Raw genomic sequence first — 21,255 nt, 5'->3', positions numbered from 1 at the left:
TAATTTCAATATATGAAATATGACAAAAAACAGGTATATTTAATCCAGTGCTTTATTAAACAGTAGACTAATATTTCCACCTTTTTCTTTAACACGGCAGTAAGCCTATGGGTGAGATTTCTAATTCGTTAGCTGCTATAGGGAAATAATGAGAAGAATAACACGCAGTAAATGGTAAAACTATTTGCACTACAAACCAGTTTGCTCATATTTAAGATAATACATTAAAATAATACGGCAAGACACCTGTTTGCAATATCAAGCAGCAAAACCAACTGTTTTGTACAGCTAAAAATAGCTGGACGCAGATGAGACCGGAAGCCTCACCCAGAAAATTTACATATGGCCAAGCCCACTCTTAAGGCAAAAAAAAAAAAAAAAAATGAATATGTTGTGTGCATATTTGTGAGATGTTACTCAATGTTATTTTAAAATTGCTTGCACTTTTTTTCATTAATTTAGGGAGGTTTTTTTGTAGTGACATTTGAGCTCTTACTACAATCTCTGTCAACCTCATTCTTCAACGTGTAAGTAAGCCAATAGGCAAGACTTCCGGTTCATTAGCTGCTATAGGAAAATAATGAGAAGAATGACAACGTGCAGTAAACGGTAAAACTCTTTGCACTTCAAACCAGTGTAAAGATAACACATTAAACTAATATAATACGTGCTAATTTACAATATCATGGAGCAAAACAAGCTGTTTTATACAGATAAAGGTAGCTGTGGCGTCCAGAAGAGCGGAAGCCACACCCATACAATTTATACATGGCCGCGCCCGCTCTTACCGTAAACATAAGGTGGATACAACCATTATTTATTATTGTTATTATTTAAATCCTTATCCAGTAAACGTGAATGACAGGAAAAATAATGGAAATTCGTTTTTGAGGTGTGGGACTTTACGTAAGAGCGCCGCACCTTTTCTTGGGAAGTGCACAAAAGTTGGTTTTGTGTGTGAAAACGGGTCACCTGTTCGTCATTAGATGTTTCCCGGCTGTTTCTCTTACTTTAAAATGTCTTGCGCTTTCGTAAGTACGCTCATACACTAGCAGAAGCGTAGCTCATAAATAATTAAGTGAATTAAAGTTACGTATCACGTTAATCTTGAATATTAAAAAGGCAATGCTGACGTTTCTCGACTGTTCGCCAATGGCGAACGCTTGGCTTTTGAATATTAATACAGTCTTGCTCGCGTTGCTTGGTAACCTTCCAATTCCAAACTGCATGGCTCATGAATATTAAGAGAAATCCTTTAGCGTAGTAGGATTCTTATCCAGGAAATGCATTTCCAAGTATCACTGTCACAAACACGAAAATGGCACCCAACAGGAATTACACCCTTCATACCGCAAGTTTCATTTCAAAACATAGAGGGTTCATAAGTTGAGATTTTATACGTTTCGGATCTAAAAGTCAGTTTTTGTAAAGCTAAGTATGAATGTCACTTGAGATACTTTTTCTTTTAGGTAGTTTAAGGTGTACATGTAAAAACCTGAGTTGCGAATAAATCTCCAGGAATGGTGAGAGGGATGCGCTCGTCGTCGGATGTGGAATACAGTGCGGTGGGAGAGGGACTCGGGATGCGGGAGTTCTGGCTCTATGTGTGGCTGCGCAGACTGGCTGTGGTCGCTGCGCACATCATCTCACTCGGCCTGGTTATTCTCACATCCATACTGTCCAGACCAGGAACTAGTGAGTCTTTTCACTTCTTTTGCATATTTATACATCCGTATGTACATGCTAATAGATATATGATGACAGTTGTAGGTGTTTACATTACAAAAAAGCACCGTAGTGATGATTTTAAAATGAAAATGTCATGGAAATTATAGTAGGAAATAATGTTAAGTAATATAAATCACAAACACACTGAAAAATTAGTAGTATATATGGACCTACAATGATTTGTGAATATGCATACTGTATAAAAGTGAAAAGGCCTTGGCATTTTTACTCCAAAAGTAGCTGTTTCAACAAACAAGAAATGCCTTGGTTTTTAGACATGTTACCATGACAGTACCTTGTTTTTTCCAGAGTACAAGAGCAATTTTATTATACTATATAAGGTGCATTAGAGTACCATGGGTTAGGAATACCATGATATACACTACCAGTTAAAAGTTTTTGAACAATAAGATTTTTAATGTTTTTTAAAGTCTCTTCTGCTCACCAAGCTTGTATTTGATCCAAAGCACAGCAAAACAGTAACATTTCGAAATGTTTACTATTTAAAATAAATATTTTCAGTTTGAATATTTAAAAATTTTCAGCATCATTACCCCAGTTTTCAGTCACATTCAGAAATCATTCTAATATGCTGATTTGCATATTTTATTTTATTTTTATTTTTAGCAAAATCTAAAACAGTTATTTTAACATATTTTTTTCAGAATTCTTTAATAGAAATAGAAAGATCAAAAGAGCAGCATTTTTTCATTTATCTGAAATAAAAAGCTAACATTATAGCATTCAAAAGCATGGAGTCAGTATAATTTTATTTAGCATAATTTGTTTGGGAAAGAAACTATAGAAATTAATACTTTTAATACTTTTCAAAAGTGATGATAAAGACATTTAAAATGTTACAAAAGATTTCTATTTCAGATAAATGCTGTCTCTGAACTTTCTATTCATCAAAGAAACCTGAAAAAAATCTACTCAGCTGTTTCAACAATAATAATAATAACAACAATAATAATAAAAGTTTTTGGAGCAGCAAATCAGAATATTAGAATGATTTTCGAAGGATCGTGTGACAGGAGTAATGATGCTAAAAAATCAGCTTTAAAAACACAGGAATAAATTACATTTTAAAATATATTTAAATAGAAAACCGTTATTTTAAATAGTAAAAATATTTCAAAATTTTACTGTTTTTGCTGTACTTTGGATCAAATAAAGCAGGGTTGGTGTGCAAAAGAAACTTACTGTTCAAAAACTTTTGACTGGTAGTGTATATCAAGGTTCTGTGATATTACAATGGTTTTGGCAAGATTTACCATGATTTAATGATTCATTTTGATGTACCAAGCTGGAGTGCCATGTAAATATGGCATATATGAAAGTACAAAAAAGGACTATGGAATTACTGTGTTTTGGGACAGGCACCATAGTAATTCTATAATATTACACATGTGGTATTGATAAAATGAAAACTAATACAAAATATTTCTAAATATTAAAAATATCTATTTCTCTTTAACTGTGTTGATTTTTTTGAATTTCAGGTCTCTTCTCATGGCATCCTGTCTGCATGTCACTTGGGGTAAGTTTTTATACATGCAAATCTACAATAAAATATTATAAAATGCATCATATTTTCAGCCATAGGTTAATAAAATAATATTTTTTTAATAATAATTCCTGGAGTTTTTAATAATGCATTGCGTCTCGGTGATGTTCAGTCTCTGAGGGAATGAATAAAATATGTCTTTTGTAAATAATGAATTGACTGTGGTGAAACACAAAGACAGCGGAATTAGCCTCCACTGCTTTACTGTGGGAATCTGATTACATTCACCTTGATGACAGAGATAACATTCTGTACTAACAATGTGATAACCTGACAAAGGTCACTCTCAGATTTTGACCTATGCACAGTATAGAAAATAGTCTATGATCTTTTTTATTGCTCTATACAAGAACAGTCAATCAAGAATGAGTCATCATATACACTTCCATTCTGTTCAGTTTTTATTTAGCAAAGAGGCATGATCAAAATTGACTGTTTTTAACTGTTTATAACATTTCATGATAATATGAAATCTTTCCTCAGCAGCAAACCAGCATATTAGAGTGATTTCTAAAGGATCGTGTGACACTGAAGACTAGAGTAATGATGCTGAAAATGCAGCTTTGCATCTCAGGAATAAATTACATTTTACATTATATTCAAATAGAAAACGGTTATTTTAAAAAGTAATATTATTTCATAATATTGCTGCTTTTTACTGTATTTTTATTAAATAAATGCAGCCTTGAAATTATTAATAAGTTAAAGATTAAGAGACTTTTTCAAAAATATTTGAACAACGTATACTTCTCTTCTGTTTTAGTTTTGTCTGTGCATGACAGAAGGGATCCTGCTTTTCTCTGCCGAAGGCAGCCCGTTCTGTTTCAAATCTCGTAAGTGGAAGGTCCGTCTGCACTGGTTCTTCCAGGCTCTGCTGCTGGTGTGTGGCGCTACAGGATTCGGCTTCATGGTGGCCAGCAAGAACATCAAGGAGCATCCGCACTTCACATCCTGGCACAGCCTGCTAGGAGTCGCCACGATGGCTGCTACCGTCCTGCAGGCGATCTGTGGCGTCTTCCTCCTCTTCCCCAAACTCATTAGCACTCACTCGTTCCCTCGGTTGAGACTGTATCATGCCACCTGCGGTCTGGTGGCCTACCTGCTGGCCACTGTCACGGTTGTGTCAGCCATGTTTACAGACTGGTTTCAGGCATCGGTGACAGACACAATCTGGTATATATTCCTACTCCTTCCACTTTTTCCCGCCTTAGTGGTGATGAACCAAATCACTAGTGCCTTCCTCCCCAAAAAGAAAATTACTAGCTAAAAAACGAAAGCCTTAGAGCTTATTAAGGGATCTGAACTATAGTAGGCTTTAAAGCAGCACTACTTTGAGGATGTGATGACATTTTAGAAACAGTACATTTGACAAATTTTGATATTTTGAATGAGATTTCGTCTCCGTCTCAAATGGCACACTTATTGTGCATTTACAGTCTTGTAGAGGTAAAAAATAGAGTTGATACTTTTCTACGTAAAATAGTAAACATTCATCCAGGCCAGTAGGTGTCAGTATAAAGTCCAAAAGCACAGTTGTATTTTAAGAAAACAAATTAGAGTGAAATGTCCAGCGGTGTGTCTGAAACTGCGTACTGTTTGAGTACGTACTACATCTTTTGGCATACTCTTTTTCGCATACTATAAAGTAGGAGAATTATTCGACTTTGGATATAGCGCAAGACTGCATCCGAAATGGCATACTGGCCTACTACACACTACTTTCTGTATTTATTAGGGATGTAACGATATTATCAATATCATGGTATTGCGATAGCAAAACTGTCTTGATATTATCGTGGTCGCATGACGATATGAAACTGTAGGTCTTACGGGGAAAAAAGTGTTTTTAAAATACATTTAAACTTAATATTCTAACATAAACAGTCTTTAAAGTTGTGTTTTGGGGCATTATGCTTTGGCACAGTATCTGTCAAACAAACTAAAACTGAATGCACAATATGGCTTAATCCCTTTTCCAAAGTCCAAAAGTAGCCCAATCGCTTTCTGAAGGGGTTCCCCCTTAAAAATCGCTGGTGGGGTAAAATACACGTTTTTTGGCGAGGTTCCCCTGGTATAATTAGCACTCAAGGGGCTAAATTTAACATTATTGAGGTAGCTTTAACCCCCGGACATGATAAATAACCCACGGCAACAGAGTTAAAGTAGCCCAATTCCGCAGGAAAAACGCGGATTTGGCAACACTGGCCCACTTCGTTCAGGTGATCAACTCGTGATCCGGTGTTTTCTGTGCCTCAGTTCACAGTGAACGCAGTGAACTCGTTTATTGCATGTGCTGTGAGTTTAGTACAGGTTTGAGAACGCAACGGCCAACAGTTATGCTCCACTGCCATTTCCGTCAAAACAAAAGCTTAAAAATGCAGGATGAATTGCTGACAGTTAGCGGTTTAAATGGGTAACGTTACTGCAGTACAAATTCAAAATATCCTTTTCAAGTGTAGAAATTAGGATAACATTGTAATTTCCCTCCTGTAGTGTAAAGCAAAAATAATATACCTACGAAATATTAATTTTCATTTTATTTTACAGTGTTTTATAATATGTGACCATGGACCACAAAACCAGTCTTAAGTAGCACAGGTGTATTTCTAGCAATAGCCAAAAAATACACTGTATGGGTCAAAATTATCGATTTTTCTTTTATGGCAAAAATCATTAGGATTTTTAAGTAAAACTTATGTTCCATGAAGATATTTTGTTTTCTATATAATATAAGATTAATATAATAATAATAATAATATAATATAAGAAGTTTTCTACCGTAATTATATCAAAACGTATTTTTTGATTAGTAATATGCATTGCTAAGAACTTAATTTGGACAACTTTAAAGGTGATTTTCTCATTATTTAAATATTTTTTGCACCCTCAGATTCCAGATTTTCAAATAGTTGCATTTCAACCAAATATTGTCCTTTTCTAACAAACCATACATCAATAGACAGCTTATTTATTCAGCTTTTCAGATCACATATAAACCTCAATTTCAAAAATTGACACTTATGACTGGTTTTGTGGTCCATGGTCACATATATGGCTATTGCTGTCATAGGAATAACAATAATATGAAATTATTATTACATTTCTAGTTTTTATTTAAAGTTATTATTATATTTCTAATTTGTTTAGCTTCTAAAACACCAGTGTGAATGTAATTTAGACTGAAACAGTATACCACAAATAAAAAGAGGGTTGAGTCCCCTTTAAAGTTCAGGTACGAGTCAATTCACTGATTATTTCCTGTTTAAAGTTTTCTTAGTTAAGAACATGGGTTGGAGCTTTTAATTTTTAACTCTCAAAGTGCCTTAGATAAAAGAATTTAACTTTAAAATGTACTAAATTTTCATTTTTTCCCCAAGTCTTCATTTGTCTTTTTTAATATCGCAATACATATCACATTGTGGACTTCATAATCAAGATATTAACGCAAAGTAAGTTTTTGATATCATTACATCCCTAGTATTTACAGAATTTTGTTTGTTAAATACAAAGAATGTTTAAGTGAGAATGATGTACTGATGCTCACTATGAATGAATGAATTGAATAAATTCACCCGTAGCATATGTTGACTACTGAGGAAACGCTTGAACATTGTAAATGAGTAATTCTATATTTACGTATTTTTCGTAACTTAATACAAGCATCTAGCTGTGTTTTGAACAGGACACATTTTATGTGATGAATTGAGGATTTGTTTTTGGTGTTATGTTACTATGCACTGCTGAATAGTGAGCCAGGCGGCACTCGGGGAAAATGAACAAAATACCGTTTTGCGGTTTGCATTGCAAGAATATGCTTATTGTATTTCAGTGAGCTTGGAAATGATATATGCATCATTGTCATGTTCTTCTTTTCTTGCAACCCTGTCTGTGTGAGTTTTGCATTTTTTTTTAGAGTGCTGTAGTTGAGTTCATGTTGCAGTATTTGATTGTGTGCCTTTATTGACGACCTGAGCAACATGATATAATAATGAGTTATTTCGACAGTTTTTTCTTTGTTTGGACTATGAATGCAATGAGACATTTGTAATACCGCATATTTATTTTTATCATGACTGATAACTAATTTGCTTGTGTGTGCATTTTTACAAGAATAGTTAACCCAAAAATTAAAATTTCCTAAAATATATTTACCTTCAGGCCATCCAAGATGTAGATGAGTTTGTTTCTTTATCAGAACAGATTTGGAGAAATTTAGCATTACATCACATGCTCACCCACGGATCCTCTGTAGTGAATGTGTGCAGTCAAAATGAGTCCAAAAAAGGCAGATTTTCATTTTTGGGTGAACTATTCCTCTTTAAGCTTTAGTCTAGAATTTGTGCTTTAATTTCAGAATATGAGCCCTGTAATTAATGTAAGCACCTTTTGTTTTCAAAGCTTTATTTGTATTTTGTTGCATTATTTGGTACATGATAACTAGAGATTATTTTTGGTCTTGTGTTTGTTTATGTCTGTATTATTCATGTGTTGTATACTAACACAGTCAGCTGTGTTAATTAATTATGTGCTGTATTTTGGGCTCAAACTGAATGAGCATGAATTGCAGTTTATTTCAGGCTGTTTACTGTATTGATTTGACAGCACAAGTTTCTGTCGAGTGTATAGTTGGATTAATGGATTTTTTAATGGAAATGCACAATGTGGTCAGGTTTTAAGATTTTAAAGATACATGAATGTAAAAAAGCAATGACTCAGGGTTGTCTACAAATTATTGGCATATCAACTAAAAACTATATATATTTTTGGCTATTTTACTATATGAAAAGTATTTGATGGTTGGTGTGGTCTTTCAGATGAACTGTAAATGATTGTTTTTACTCAAATAAATAAACTCACTTAAATAAACATTGTCAATTAAACAAAATGTACAAATGGTTATAATGTCATTTTTTTAATCATTCTTTTATGTTTGCATTTTATACTTATTTATACAAAGTTATTTTTTTCTCAAACATTCTCATGTCTATTTAAAGAAGTTTTACTCACCCCCTTGTCATCCAAGATGTTTGTGTCTTTCTTTGTTCAGTCGATAAGAAATTATGTTTCCTGAGGAAAAAATTTAAGAAATTATCTCCATATAAGGTAGTGGACTTTAATGGTGCCCCCAAGTTTGAACTTCCAAAACACAGTTTAAATGCAGCTTCAAATGGCTCTAAACGATCCCAGACGAGGAAGAAAGGTCTTTTCTAGCAAAACGATCCGTCATTTTCGAAACAAACTGACAATTTATATGCTTTTTAACCTCAAACGGTCGTCTTGTCTGGTCTGCGTGAACGTTTTTTTTCCAGTTAAATACGGTCAGTACAGTTAGGGTATGTCGAAAAACTCCCAAATCGTTTTTTTCCCCAACTTCAAAATCGTCCTACATTGCTTCAGAAGTACCGACCCATTGTTTACTAAGTGAACATCCAAAGAAGATCAAACGCCCTTTACAAAAAAAAAAAAAAGGTAAAACAGCGATGTTTTTGACATTGAAGAAGAAAACGAGACGGGAGTTTTTCAACATACCCTAACTTTATTGACCCGGATTACACAGACGCACAACAGTTCTACCTTGGCTGGGATCGTTTAGAGACACATTAAGCTGCATTCAAACTGCATTTCGGAAGTTAGGGGCAACATTGAAGTCCACTATATGGAGAACATTCCTGAAATGTTTTCCTCAGGAAACATAATTTCTTCTCGACTGAAGAAAGAAAGACATGAACGTCCTGGATGACAAGAGGGTGAGTAAACTGAGAACATCTACTTTAAAATTGCATTCATCAGAAGGTAGAAAGTTAAACAGTAGTCAGCTTGGCCAGAAAATATTTTATAGACATTATTTCAATACAGTCCAAAGTCTCATTTATCAATGTCCATCATAAACACAAAAATCATCTCTGTACATGACACTTGATTGGAGGTAGATGATGTGTTGGAAACAAATTCAAATGACTTTTCTCATTTAAAATCTGTTTCTCCCAGAACACTTTTAATAAATAGTTTATACTGAAATACAATCAAAAAAGACTCAGACTGCACTAAAGAGACTGACGTCATCTCAAGCTATTTTTAACATGGATTTTGTATGCTTGTGTACGCTTAGCCTGAAAACACTCTTCCAGGAGAAGAAAACAAGTGACTGAAGGCCGATTAAAAATCATAGTCATTCTTGTACACAAAAAAGAAGTAGCATGACTGATAAAATCACATGGTCTGAAGGCCTTTAGTACCATCAAGTGTCAAAAGAAACATCAGCACTTGATCTCAAAGAAATGTCATCATAAAGCCATAAAGTTCACTGGCCCTCTTCACAGATGAGTGTGACGGTGCCGTTCAGTAGATCCTCCATACTCACGGCCACGATTCCAGAGCCGCTGGCAGTTTCCTGCTGATCACCCAGAGCCACAAACACCTGCGGTGACCCTTCAATCCGGGATTGGTCGAGGCTAATCACCTGCTCTGCCTCTTGACCGGCTGCATCCTCACACTGAATCACCTGGAAAGAGGCACAAAACTGTTTATTGATAACAAAGCCACTTGATGTCAAAGAATGTCCTCAGACACCAACAGACCTTTAAAAAAATACTTTCATCAATTATTAAGTACTTATTTATGAGTGAATAAGTGAGTAAATATTAATTTATTTATTTAAATTGTATTTTTGGCCTTTGCCATGTTTTGTTTTACAGATAAACTGAAGATCTTAATTTAAATTGTAATTAAGTTTTTTAAATTTACATTATAATTTAAATTTTGATTTATATTATTTATATACATTTTAATATATATATACTTAATATATATATATATATATATATATATATATATATATACACTACCGTTCAAAAGTTTGGGGTCAGTAAGACTTGTAATAGTCTTTAAAGAAGTCTCTTATGCTCATCAAGGCTGCATTTATTTGATTAAAAATATAGAAAAAAAAAAGAGAATAAATGGTGAATAAAAGTATTAATTTCTTAAAAAAAAAGAAAAAAAAAAGGAAACAATAAAAATGTACTGACCCCAAACTTTTGAACGGTAGTGTATATATATATATATATATATATTTTTTTTTTTTTTTTTCTAAATTTAAATACATTTTCATATATATTATTTATTATTTTAAAGTAGAAACTAAAACGATTCTGACAACATGTTGAAAATTGACCTTTTTTGGCAATTTGGTGTGGAATTTTGACTAACATTTTTAGTGGACATAAAAGAAAATTAAAAAGAAAATTAACGTTCTTTTAAATGTTATTTGCATTGCAAAATAAATTGAATTTCATATTTTCTAATATTTTAAGTATTTAAATATGAGAGATCTGTGGCGTCACCGTTTGAGCACTGGAGGCCTGTGTTTGTGCTTCCTCTTGCATGACCTGCAGATGTTTCGACAGGAAGTGCTGCTGGAACTCAGACTCTGAGGGGAAGTGGAGAGAGCAGACCATACAGCCGAACACAGAGCTGGTCTGACTTGACTGACCAGTGCACGCGTGCTGCTGCAGCTCCTGCTCGCTCGTCAGGGTGCTGTCACAGTTCACGCACTTCCACAAGCGCACTTCTGAACAACACACACACTGTAAGTAACAGTAATAGTATCATTGGTACTATTTTGCTAGGATAAATGCTCAGTTGCTTACCTGTGTGATTGGTTATCTGGTGCTTTAACAGACTATTTCGGTTGCTGAATGTCTTGTCACATTTGTCACACTGCAGCAGAGATTTGATGGCTTTGTTGCCCTGGGCCGAGGCACTCTCAGGGTGAGCTGTACGATTGTGATACCACAGACCAGAGAGTGTCTGAAATAGAAACAGAGACAATATTATAACATTGTTATATTTTATATTAAATATTTAAAATAAAAATAAATAAATAAATAAATAGCTATGTATGTATATATATATTTTATTATTATTTATTTATTTATTTATATAATATAATATAATATTAGAACATAAAAACAAATATGTGACCCTGGACCACAAAACCAGTCATAAGGGTATGGTGTATGGTTTGTATGGTTTGTTTTGTTTGGACAATATTTGGCCGAGATACAACTACTTGAAAATCTGGAATCTGAGGGTGCAAAAAAATCAAAATATCGAGAAAATTGCCTTTAAAGTTGTCCAAATGAAGTTCTTAGCAATGCATATTACAGTTATAATTTATGATTAGTAATCAGAAATGATGTTTTGATTTATTTACATGATCTTTAATATCCTTAATATCCTAATTTTATTTGGCATAAAAGAGAATTTTCTTGTGTTTGGTAAGTAAAATAAAGTTTATTTTATTTTTTATATAATTATATTATATTTATTATATTATATTATATATGATATTTATATATTTAATATTAGATTATATAAATATTAAATATTATTAAAATGATATATATATAAAATTTTAATAATATTTTTCAGGATTTTATATATATATATATATATATATATATATATGCAAATCAGTTAAATAATTTAACATTTTAACATTTATTTAAAAAAATTTAACAGTTTAACATTTTAAAATGCATTAAAATAAAAAAACTGTTATTTTAAATTATACTAATATTTCACAATAGTACAATTTTTACTGCATTTTTTTTATCAAATAAATGTAGACTTGGTGAGCATAAAAGTTGTTTATTAAAGGTGTAATATTATGTATATAATGCAATTATATACCAAAAATAATACCATGAATAATATTGAGTATACTCTTGATTGATTTTACCATTGATAATAATATCTAATATGCAAATCAGCATATTAGAATGGTTTCTGAGGATCGTGTGACACTGAAGACTGGAGTAATGATGCTGAAAATTATACTTTGTATAACAGAAATAAATTACATTTTAAAATGTATTAAAATGGAAAACAGCTATTTTAAATTATAATAATATTTTACAATAGTACAATTTTTATTGCATTATTAATCAAAGAAATGTATACATAAATGTTGTTTTTTAACAGTTTGATATTATGTATCTAATGCAATTATATACACATATACATACATCATACACACTGTACTCTACTCGCTTATTTCATGCAAAAAAAAAAAAGTTACATTGAAACAGTTTTCTACTGTAGAGAAATGCATCATAATTGTGCATCAACAGATAAAGTGTGATGTTCTTACCTGGTAGGACTTTTTGCACATCTTGCAGCTGTAAGGTTTGTTGCCGTCATGAATGTTCATGTGCTTCTCCAGATTGGCTTCGCTGTTGAAGATCTTGCTGCACTCGGGACATTGGTGCAGCTCTTTCGGATGCACCTCTTGAATATGCTGTCTAAGTTCATCCAGAGAAGAGAAACTCACCCGGCATTTCTGGCAGTCGTGTGGTTCTGTAATGTCTGATGGGAGAGATAACATGTCACTAGTTTAGTTTGTGTTTATAGAGAGTGAAATATCTCATGCAACTCATGTGGATGTGCTCACTGTGAAAGTTCTGGAGATGGACAGACAGCCCATTGGCTTGTTTGAAGCCTTTCCCGCATTCCCTGCAGACGTACGGTTTGTCTCCTGTGTGCGTGCGGACGTGACGCGTCAGTTCGATGGACTGTGCGAATGAGGCCGAGCAGTACTGACAGCAATACATTTTACCTGCAAACGCAGAATTTTGCTATGTTGGTACAGTATGTTGATATGATATATGCATGATATAAAAATCACAGAAAAAACATTCAAACAATCGTACCCTCAGCATGCTTCTTCTTGGTGTGGTAGGAGAGCGCAGCAGCCACAGAAAAGCTCATGTCACAGTGTTTGCAGTGGAAAGGTTTTTCTCCTGTGTGTAGACGCATGTGGTTTTTCAGAGACGAGGTGGCAGCAAACTTCGCCCCGCACTCCTCACACGCGTACGGCCGCTCCTCGAAATGTTCAGTGCGTTTATGATACAAAAGACCTGAAAGATACAAGCACGGCATGCATAAAACACGGACGTTGATGTAAGAATGATTCTTGTCTAAAGTCCATTTTATGCCCAAAAATATCCATGAATAATATTGAGTATATTTATTATTTTTTATTTTATTTTATTATTATTACTATCATATTATAAACTTGAGTATGTTATTATTGTTTATTATTAAACAAGTGTTTTCATTAGCATACTAACTTATTTTTTTATATTTATTATTTTATTTTTTAATTATTTTTTATTATTGCAATTACTATTATCATTATTATTATTAAATATAAAATAACATTATTTATATATATATATATATATAAATAATAATAATGTTGTTTTTAAGGTTATATACCAATATATGTATATATATATATATATATATATATATAACTTTCAAAACTCTATATCACTCAGTAACTATTCTTATTTCATTTGTGATTAATAATAACAATATTTATATTTGCTTTACCATAATAATAATAATTCTTATCTTAATTTAATTGTTATTATTGTTACTGTTATTACTTTTCTTATTATTTTATTATGATAATATAAATAATATAATATAATAATTTATTATGTAATTATTAATATAAAATAGTTACATTACATTTAACTTCAAGAACAAAGATTTTTGTACTGAATAATGGCTTCAATTATTTCTCAATTAAGTAAACAACTACTTTTAACACTGTAATGAAGAGAGATAAATAAATTATTATTTATAAGAGAAGAGGAATGGGATCAAGACTCTGTTGCAGGCTGGTTTTGAATCTGCTCACCTGTATGAGCACCACAGCTCAACATTTTTCGAGCACATGCATTAACAGCCATTGTTTTATAGTCTTAAAAAAGGATCACCGCACACCTGAAGAGTGTTTAAAAGTCTTGTCGCACATGTCACATGGCACTAGTTCTGTTTTCTTCTTCTTAGCTGGAGGGCCACCATGGGCTTCTATGCAGTGCTGGTGAAGGCTCTTGAGTGTCGGGAATGGCATCGAACACTCTGAGCAGCGCTGCTCCTTCCCCGGTGCCAGGGCACAGCCTTTCTTATGCTTTATCAGACGGCACTTAAAGTCAAACGTCTTATTACACCACTCGCAGCGGTACGACACAGGAACAGCCTTCCTTCTGCCTTTCGTTTTAGAGTCTTCCCCATCATCATCCTCAGAGTCTGCGGTAGATCCTTCCTGCTCAACCTCAGACTTTGCAGGACAGTCAGAATCTGACAGAGGCCCTGTTTTGAATTGTGACAAAATGTAAAGGTTTTAAGATTTTCCATCAGATGCTTTCAAAAGCAATGTTAAACTATCATTTCACATAGATAAAATCTCTACTGAAAAGTCCTTCACCAGTATGTTTGAGGTCTTTCAGCTGTGGGAAGTTTTGCTGGTTGGCAGACAGCAGCTGGCACAGTGAACTGGCAAACTCTGAGTCACGACTCAGAACTCTCTCCACAGTTTGATGAACTGACTCCAGTTCACCATCAGCTCTCCGACAGCTCCGGAAAAACTGGAACACAAAAATAAAGTTATATAATGTTGTATTTTACTTCATATACTCTACATATGCTCCTGTGCCACAAAAATTAAATTCTGCAGGAAACACAACAGTATGCAATTAGTTTATTATTCTAATTTACAGTATGTTGAAAACGGTAAACCAAAGGTTCCTGAGTATTTTTTAGACTAAAACACTAACGTCAGAAATACACCAGCTTTTCAGTTTGTAATCAATACTTTGTTTTGAAGGAACTAATACTTTTATTAAACAAGGACACATTAAATTGATCAAAGGTGACAGTAAAGGCAATTATATAATGTTATAAACATGTTCTATTTCATTTGAATACTGTTCTTTTGAACTTTCTATTCATCAAAGAATCTTTAAAAAAAATATATATATATATATATATATATATATATATACACACACATACAGTGCCGTTCAAAAGTTTGGGATTGGTAAGATTTTATTGTTTTTTAAAGAAGACTTTTCTGCTCATAAAGGCTGTTTTAATTTGATTAAAAAATACAGAAAAAAATGTAATATTGTGATATATTATTGCTATTTAAAATAGTGGTTTTCTATTTCAATATACTTTAAAATAGAATTTATTTCTGTGATAAAAAGCTGAATTTTCAGCATCATTACTCCAGTCTTCAGTATCACATTATCAATGTTTGAAACAGTTGTGCTGCATTTTTTTGATAAATAAAACATTAAAAAGAACAGCATTTATTTAAAATAGAAATCTTTTGTATATAACAATATACACTTCTGTTCTAAATTTGGGGTTAGTAAATGTTTTCTTCCTTACTTTTTTTGAAAGAAATAGAAATACTTTAATTCAGCAAGAATGTGTTAAAAAAATAGTTAAGATATAGTTGAAGTGAAGGATCATGTGACACTGAATACAGGAGTAAGGGCTAATGAAAATTCAAGCATTGCATCAAAGAAATAAATTAGATTTTAAAGTATATGAAAATGGAAAACTGTTATTTTAAATTGCAATAATATTATTCACTTTTTTTCTGTATTTTTGATCAAATAAACGCAACTTTGATGAGCATAAGAGACGTCTTTACAAAACATTAAAAATCTTACTGATCCCAAACTTTTGAATGCCAGTGTGTGTATATATATGCATATGTGTGTAAATTAATTCATATAATCTTAATATTTATATTTAATTCATTTATTTAGTATATCGTTCTCCATTTTTTTACCTCAGCAACTTGCTCTGTCCCATGATCCACTGCGTCCAAACCTTGCTCGAGCAAGGTAATGTCACTGATTGCTTCTAGAATGAGTGATTTGTGCTTGAAGAGCACATCTATGTCTTTAACTAAAAAACGAAACACAGCAAAACATTTTGATACACAGAACAATGGAGCTAATTAACTTGTTAAAAATGTAATTTTCAGAATTTAAACTTTCATAGAATTACAAAGTAGTGACCAAAAGCAGAGTGTTGATTCAAAACCCTCTAACACTCACTAGTTTGCAGAAGTTTTTGAGCATTTGGTTTTTCCTTGACCTCCTCCATGAGAAGCCGCAGCTCTGGACTGTGTGTCTCTGTCCACAACAAAAGCCTCCAAACAGTCACCGCCTGCAGTGAACCGTCCAACGCTGCAGATATCAGCCCTGCAACCACCTCAGCATCTCTTTTCTCTCCCAGAAGAGCTTCAATATACTGAACAGACACATATATATATTTAAAAGCTGCTTCCTTGTATTGAATCTACTTTAAAATTCTAAAAGTCAATTAATAATGCATAGGTACCTCACTCTCATTTGCATTCATATCTGGACCCACTTTAAGGCTTTGTTTAATGAGCTGGAGATCCAGATTCAGCTCTGTGAGCCTGTTTTGATATATCTTCAACAAATGAATCCCACTGCTGTCTCCTGTTGTGTTATCTGGTAAAGTGGCAGTCATCAGAAGTGTTAACTCAAGGAATTTGCTGTATGATAAAACTGTTGCCAAGTTTTGTTCATACCTCTTGCGCCTTTCAGGGCCTCCAGAAGATGAAGCAGATCTGTGGAACTTTCCCTGACCTCATGGAGCAGCATCAGAAACGTTTCTTCACTTATGGTCATCTCTTGGAGTTTACATAACAACCTTGCCACCACCTCCACAGTGGATGGAGCAGAACAGCACTGCAGCACTACCTTAGGATAAACAGACACAAATACTAATGTTTAGGGTCAGTTTTTGTTATTCAGCAAGGATGCATTCAATTGATCAGAAGATTTCTATTTCAAATAAATGCTGTTTTTCTAAACTTTAAAGAATCATGATGCGTTCCACAAAAATATTAAGCAGTACAACAGTTGTCAACATTGATAATAAGAGCAGTAAATCAGCATATTACAATGATTTCTGAAGGATCATGTGACAATGAAGACTGCAATAATGATGCTAAAAATTCAGCTTTGCATACAGGAATAAATTACATTTTTAAAATATATTCAAATAGACTACAGATATTTCAAACTGTAATAATATTTCACTAAAATTATTGATTTTACTGTATTTTTTTCAAACAAATGCAGCCTCGAAGAGACTTTTCAGAAACATTCAGTAAATCTTACTGGCCTTTAAATGGTAGTGTGTATATAACAAATTATAATTAATGTGTGCTGTTGTATTATTCTATATAACAAATTGTATGGGACAGTTATACCTCTTTTTCCACTTCATTTGTACATCTGTTTACTGCGCTGGTCAAAAGCTCTGAGAGGTTGTTGACAGTGGAGAGGTGATGAGATAGTTCTGATACATGGTCTAAAAGCCCTCCAGACCACCGAACTTCTGCTGGAGAATCTGTAAAAAATTAAACAGATGACAGGAAATGTTGTATAGCCACTCAAAGTCTAGCAAATGGCTGAAATGTTTCACAATTCAACACTTCCCACTTTCACTGAACCCAGGTCAGCTTACCTTTTGGCTCAAGGCAGCTCTCATTTCCCTGGTCTTCCAAAACTGATCCTGGATCAGGATTAAAACATTTTAGCTGTTCTAACAAACTAAGGACTGTTTGAGCTGACAGAACTCTCTTAACTTTCACAAGGTTTAGCAAACGCTGGTAAACCTCATCTGCTGATGGATCTCCTCTGAAGCTCTCCAATATGACCTGCAGAAGATCACAGTGAGATCTGAATCCAGTCCAAATTGTTTCTATAGATGATCAACATTTTTTAAAGGTTCGCCCAAAAATGAAAATTTGCTGAAACTTTACTCACTCTCAGGCCATCCAAAATGTAGATGAGTTTGTTTCAACATCAAAACAGATTTGGAGAAATTTAGCATTACTTGGTCACCAGTGGATCCTCTGCAGTGAATGGGTGCCGTCAGAATGAGAGTCTAAACAGCTGATAAAAACATCACAATAATCCACAAGCAATCCACATCATTTTTTAGCTTCAAACTGACTCTTCCAGCTAAAATATGAGTCCTCTATCCATGATACTGTTTTCTCCAGCAAAAGCAATCTTTTCTGAATAAGGAGAGAAATATGCACAGGGGACTACAGGGGATGCACTTTTTCACTGAAGGAAGTGGTATTACAGTTAGAAGCATTTGTATGATGTTAAAAATATATTAATAATTAATAATTTCTTAAAAAACACAGCTTTTCACTTCACAATGTGTTAATTGATGGACTGTAGTCATGTGAATTACTTGTGGATTATTGTGATGTTTTTCTCAGCTGTTTGGACTCTCATTCTGACGGCACCCACTCACTGCAGAGGATCCATTGGTGAGCAAAAGTGATGTAATGCTAAATTTCTCCAAATCTGCTCTGATGAAGAAGCAAGCTCATCTAGCTCCAGCAAATTCTACTTTTAGGTGAGCTATTCCTTTAATAAGTTAACTTTTTTATTATTATATTATTTTACCTGGCGCTCTTCGGTGGAGACTGTATCCCAGATCTCAAGAACCTTAACATATGATTGTCCATTCTGTAGGATTTTCATGATACCAGCTTGATTTTGAGAGATCAACTCAACTGCACTGTCTTCTGAACACAGAAATAAACACAAATCAAATCAAATCATTGGAATAAAGTGATCTCATATAGAAACGTCCACTATTTAGTACTCAATCTTTTACCTTCAAAAATATTCTTGTCCCTCTTAACCAGTTCCGATTCAGACGGCTCCTTAACAGTATCACGTTTTACAACTTGAGGGTTCACTGACTCACTCTCAGTTTCCACAGACGTCTGCTTCATGAGGTCAGTGAGAATGTTTTTACAACCAACAGCCACATCAAACATCTGCAAGCTGTCTGCAGCGGCGATGAGTCGGGTGAAGTTGTGTTTACCGGGAGGTAGTTTACCTGTGTACACCATGTCCAGAAGAGAAGAAAACTCTTGAGAGGACAGTAGATCTGTGTCGATGGAGATGCTGTCAGAACTTTCCAGAACAGACTTAAATAACATGCTGGAGGCCGCCAGCACTAGTTTGTGAGCGGGGTGCGGGGTCTCGCCCACCAGGATGGAGCAGTCGCAAAACTGCTTTTCTTTTCGTAAAGCATGCAGCTGCTGCATGAGCTGTCGGCTGTAGTTTGGGAGCTCCATTTTGTACCTGTAGAGAGGGACAAGAAAAAATTGCAGAAAAATTATATTTGTTGCAATAGCCAAAAATACATTGCATTGGTCAAAATTAGCAATTTTTCTTTTATGCCCAAAATCATTAGGATATTATGTAAAAATCATGTTCCGTTAAGATATTTTGTAAATTCCCTACCGTAAATATATCAAATCTTTTTTTGATTAGTAATATGCATTGCTAAGAACTTCATTTGGACAACTTTAAAGGTGCTTTTCTCAATATTTTGTCCTATACTAATAAACCATACATCAATGGAAAGCTTATTCAGCTTTCAGATGTAGTATAAATATTTATTTTTGTTTTAAGCATAAACTCACTGAATTTTGATACATTTTAGACATTATCTTAAATTATTTTGCTTCGCAATTAAACATGTCTTGATTTAGGAAGGTTAGATGTTTGTACTAAAGTTTATGCTTAAGAGTTTATCCATAAACAAGAAAAAATATGTGGCCGCTTATGATGTTTGATTTGGCCACCATGCCATATCATAAGAATATCTTCAAAGAAAATGATGTCTTCATTTTTTAATTAATATTTTTGTTTTAACAATTTCATTGAAAAAAAAAAAAAAAACATATAATATCTTGATTCAAAAATACATTTTGGATTTTTTTTCTTCTCATTTTAAATCTAAATTCACTTTTTTATTTTTACAGTTTTTTTATTTTTATTTATTTATTTATTTTTAAACCAGACTTAAATAATTCCTATTCTCAAAAAAAAAAAAGTATAATTATTTAAGAAAGTTTAGATATTTGTACTGGAAAGCGAGAATTTATGGTTAAATAAAAAAATTAAAAATATGGTTATGTAAAAAATATTATTTTACCTTCCAAATAAGTTTATTTTTTCTTACCCCACTGAAAGATGAAGTCTAATTTTGATAATTCTTTCAGAAAAATAAGACTATAAGTCATTTTCCTTCTCAATAATCGCATCTTAGTTTAAGAATTTCTAGATATTCATAATGGAAAACAAGAAAAAAAAAAACTAAATATGAAAATTATTCACACTGTGCTCAAAGATAACCCAAAAATTATTTTTGAGTGAAATATTCTTATCCTGTTCCTAAAAAAAAGTGCAAGAAGTCCTTGACATAACCTACTTATGCCCAAACTATACAGCAGATGTTCCATAACATCTCTGGTTATGTCATAACTGCTATAAAATGCTATCATTATTATTTTGGGAAGTAAAATGAGAACAAACACAATATGTAAGCTGCTATAATACCTGAAAGGGAGACATTTAGCCTGTTTATTTCAAGTATAATCATAAGGACATTACTTTACATAATACATAATAACTTAGAAAGCAGTATAAAAGTCATATTAGATTATTTTTATCTTCATCGCAACCAGAAAATAGGCAAACAACAAAGATTTAACTATATAAGCTAAGTCAGGCACATGTAGTGAGTGACATGTCAGTTTTCAGCTAACCTGACATGCTATCTGATGCTAATATAAAAAACAAAAGCAGCAAAACGAACAAACAGCACAATATTAGAGCCAAAGGATTGTGCTTCATACAGTACACTACAGCTACACACTTCCCTTTACCTTTAAATTCAAATGATCCGGCTCTTTATTTAAACTCCTTCGAAGGACAACATTCCGCCACGCAATAAAGATCCGGCCCAAAACACTGCGACAGTGCGCATGCGCGAACAGATTAGCGAACCATGAGATGACATAATGCGCATGTGCGTCAAGAGCTGCGGTTCCTTTATGTGCGCATGCGTATAATGAACAGCTGGTTGTCGGGAAGCTGTGAAAGGATGGATAGAACACAAAAACTCCTCCATAGACATAAATCATGTAGTCACGTACATGCACCCACAAGTGTGTGTGTTTGTTTTTAAATAATTATGTATTAGTTGTTTTAAATGCCCTTTTTTATTAGCTG

At 33.3% G+C, this 21,255-nt stretch overlaps 2 protein-coding genes across 3 annotated transcripts; one reads left to right on the top strand and one right to left on the bottom strand.

Moving 5' to 3' along the window:
* Positions 1 to 46: 46 nt before the first annotated feature.
* Positions 47 to 6,821, top strand: LOC127173099 (probable transmembrane reductase CYB561D1). Its single transcript, XM_051122738.1, has 4 exons — positions 47 to 1,415; positions 1,519 to 1,695; positions 3,231 to 3,268; positions 4,059 to 6,821. Exons 2-4 carry the CDS (start codon positions 1,521 to 1,523, stop codon positions 4,560 to 4,562), a joined length of 717 nt encoding a protein of 238 aa, XP_050978695.1. The 5' UTR covers positions 47 to 1,415; positions 1,519 to 1,520; the 3' UTR covers positions 4,563 to 6,821.
* A 1,570-nt stretch (positions 6,822 to 8,391) lies between these two features.
* Positions 8,392 to 21,027, bottom strand: zbtb40 (zinc finger and BTB domain containing 40). 2 transcript variants are annotated; one of them, XM_051121997.1, is made up of 17 exons: positions 20,910 to 21,027; positions 18,842 to 19,317; positions 18,628 to 18,749; positions 17,669 to 17,861; positions 17,412 to 17,551; positions 16,725 to 16,896; positions 16,508 to 16,644; positions 16,222 to 16,417; positions 15,951 to 16,069; positions 14,574 to 14,733; positions 14,090 to 14,458; positions 13,006 to 13,212; positions 12,747 to 12,911; positions 12,447 to 12,661; positions 10,942 to 11,101; positions 10,636 to 10,862; positions 8,392 to 9,797 (listed from the first exon to the last, which is right to left on the bottom strand). In XM_051121997.1, the coding sequence occupies exons 2-17, from the start codon at positions 19,308 to 19,310 to the stop codon at positions 9,597 to 9,599; spliced, it is 3,252 nt and encodes a 1,083-aa protein (XP_050977954.1). In that variant the 5' UTR covers positions 19,311 to 19,317; positions 20,910 to 21,027; the 3' UTR covers positions 8,392 to 9,596. The 2 variants fall into 2 exon arrangements, with proteins under 2 accessions (XP_050977954.1, XP_050977955.1); XM_051121998.1 differs by having other exon boundaries at positions 18,628 to 18,746.
* Between the last annotated feature and the right edge of the window lie 228 nt (positions 21,028 to 21,255).

This window comes from Labeo rohita, chromosome 11 (assembly GCF_022985175.1).
Source record: "Labeo rohita strain BAU-BD-2019 chromosome 11, IGBB_LRoh.1.0, whole genome shotgun sequence".
Taxonomy (NCBI): Eukaryota; Metazoa; Chordata; class Actinopteri; order Cypriniformes; family Cyprinidae; genus Labeo; species Labeo rohita.
Note: the sequence above shows the minus strand (reverse complement) of the source record. Positions and strands in the feature narration are given on the sequence as shown.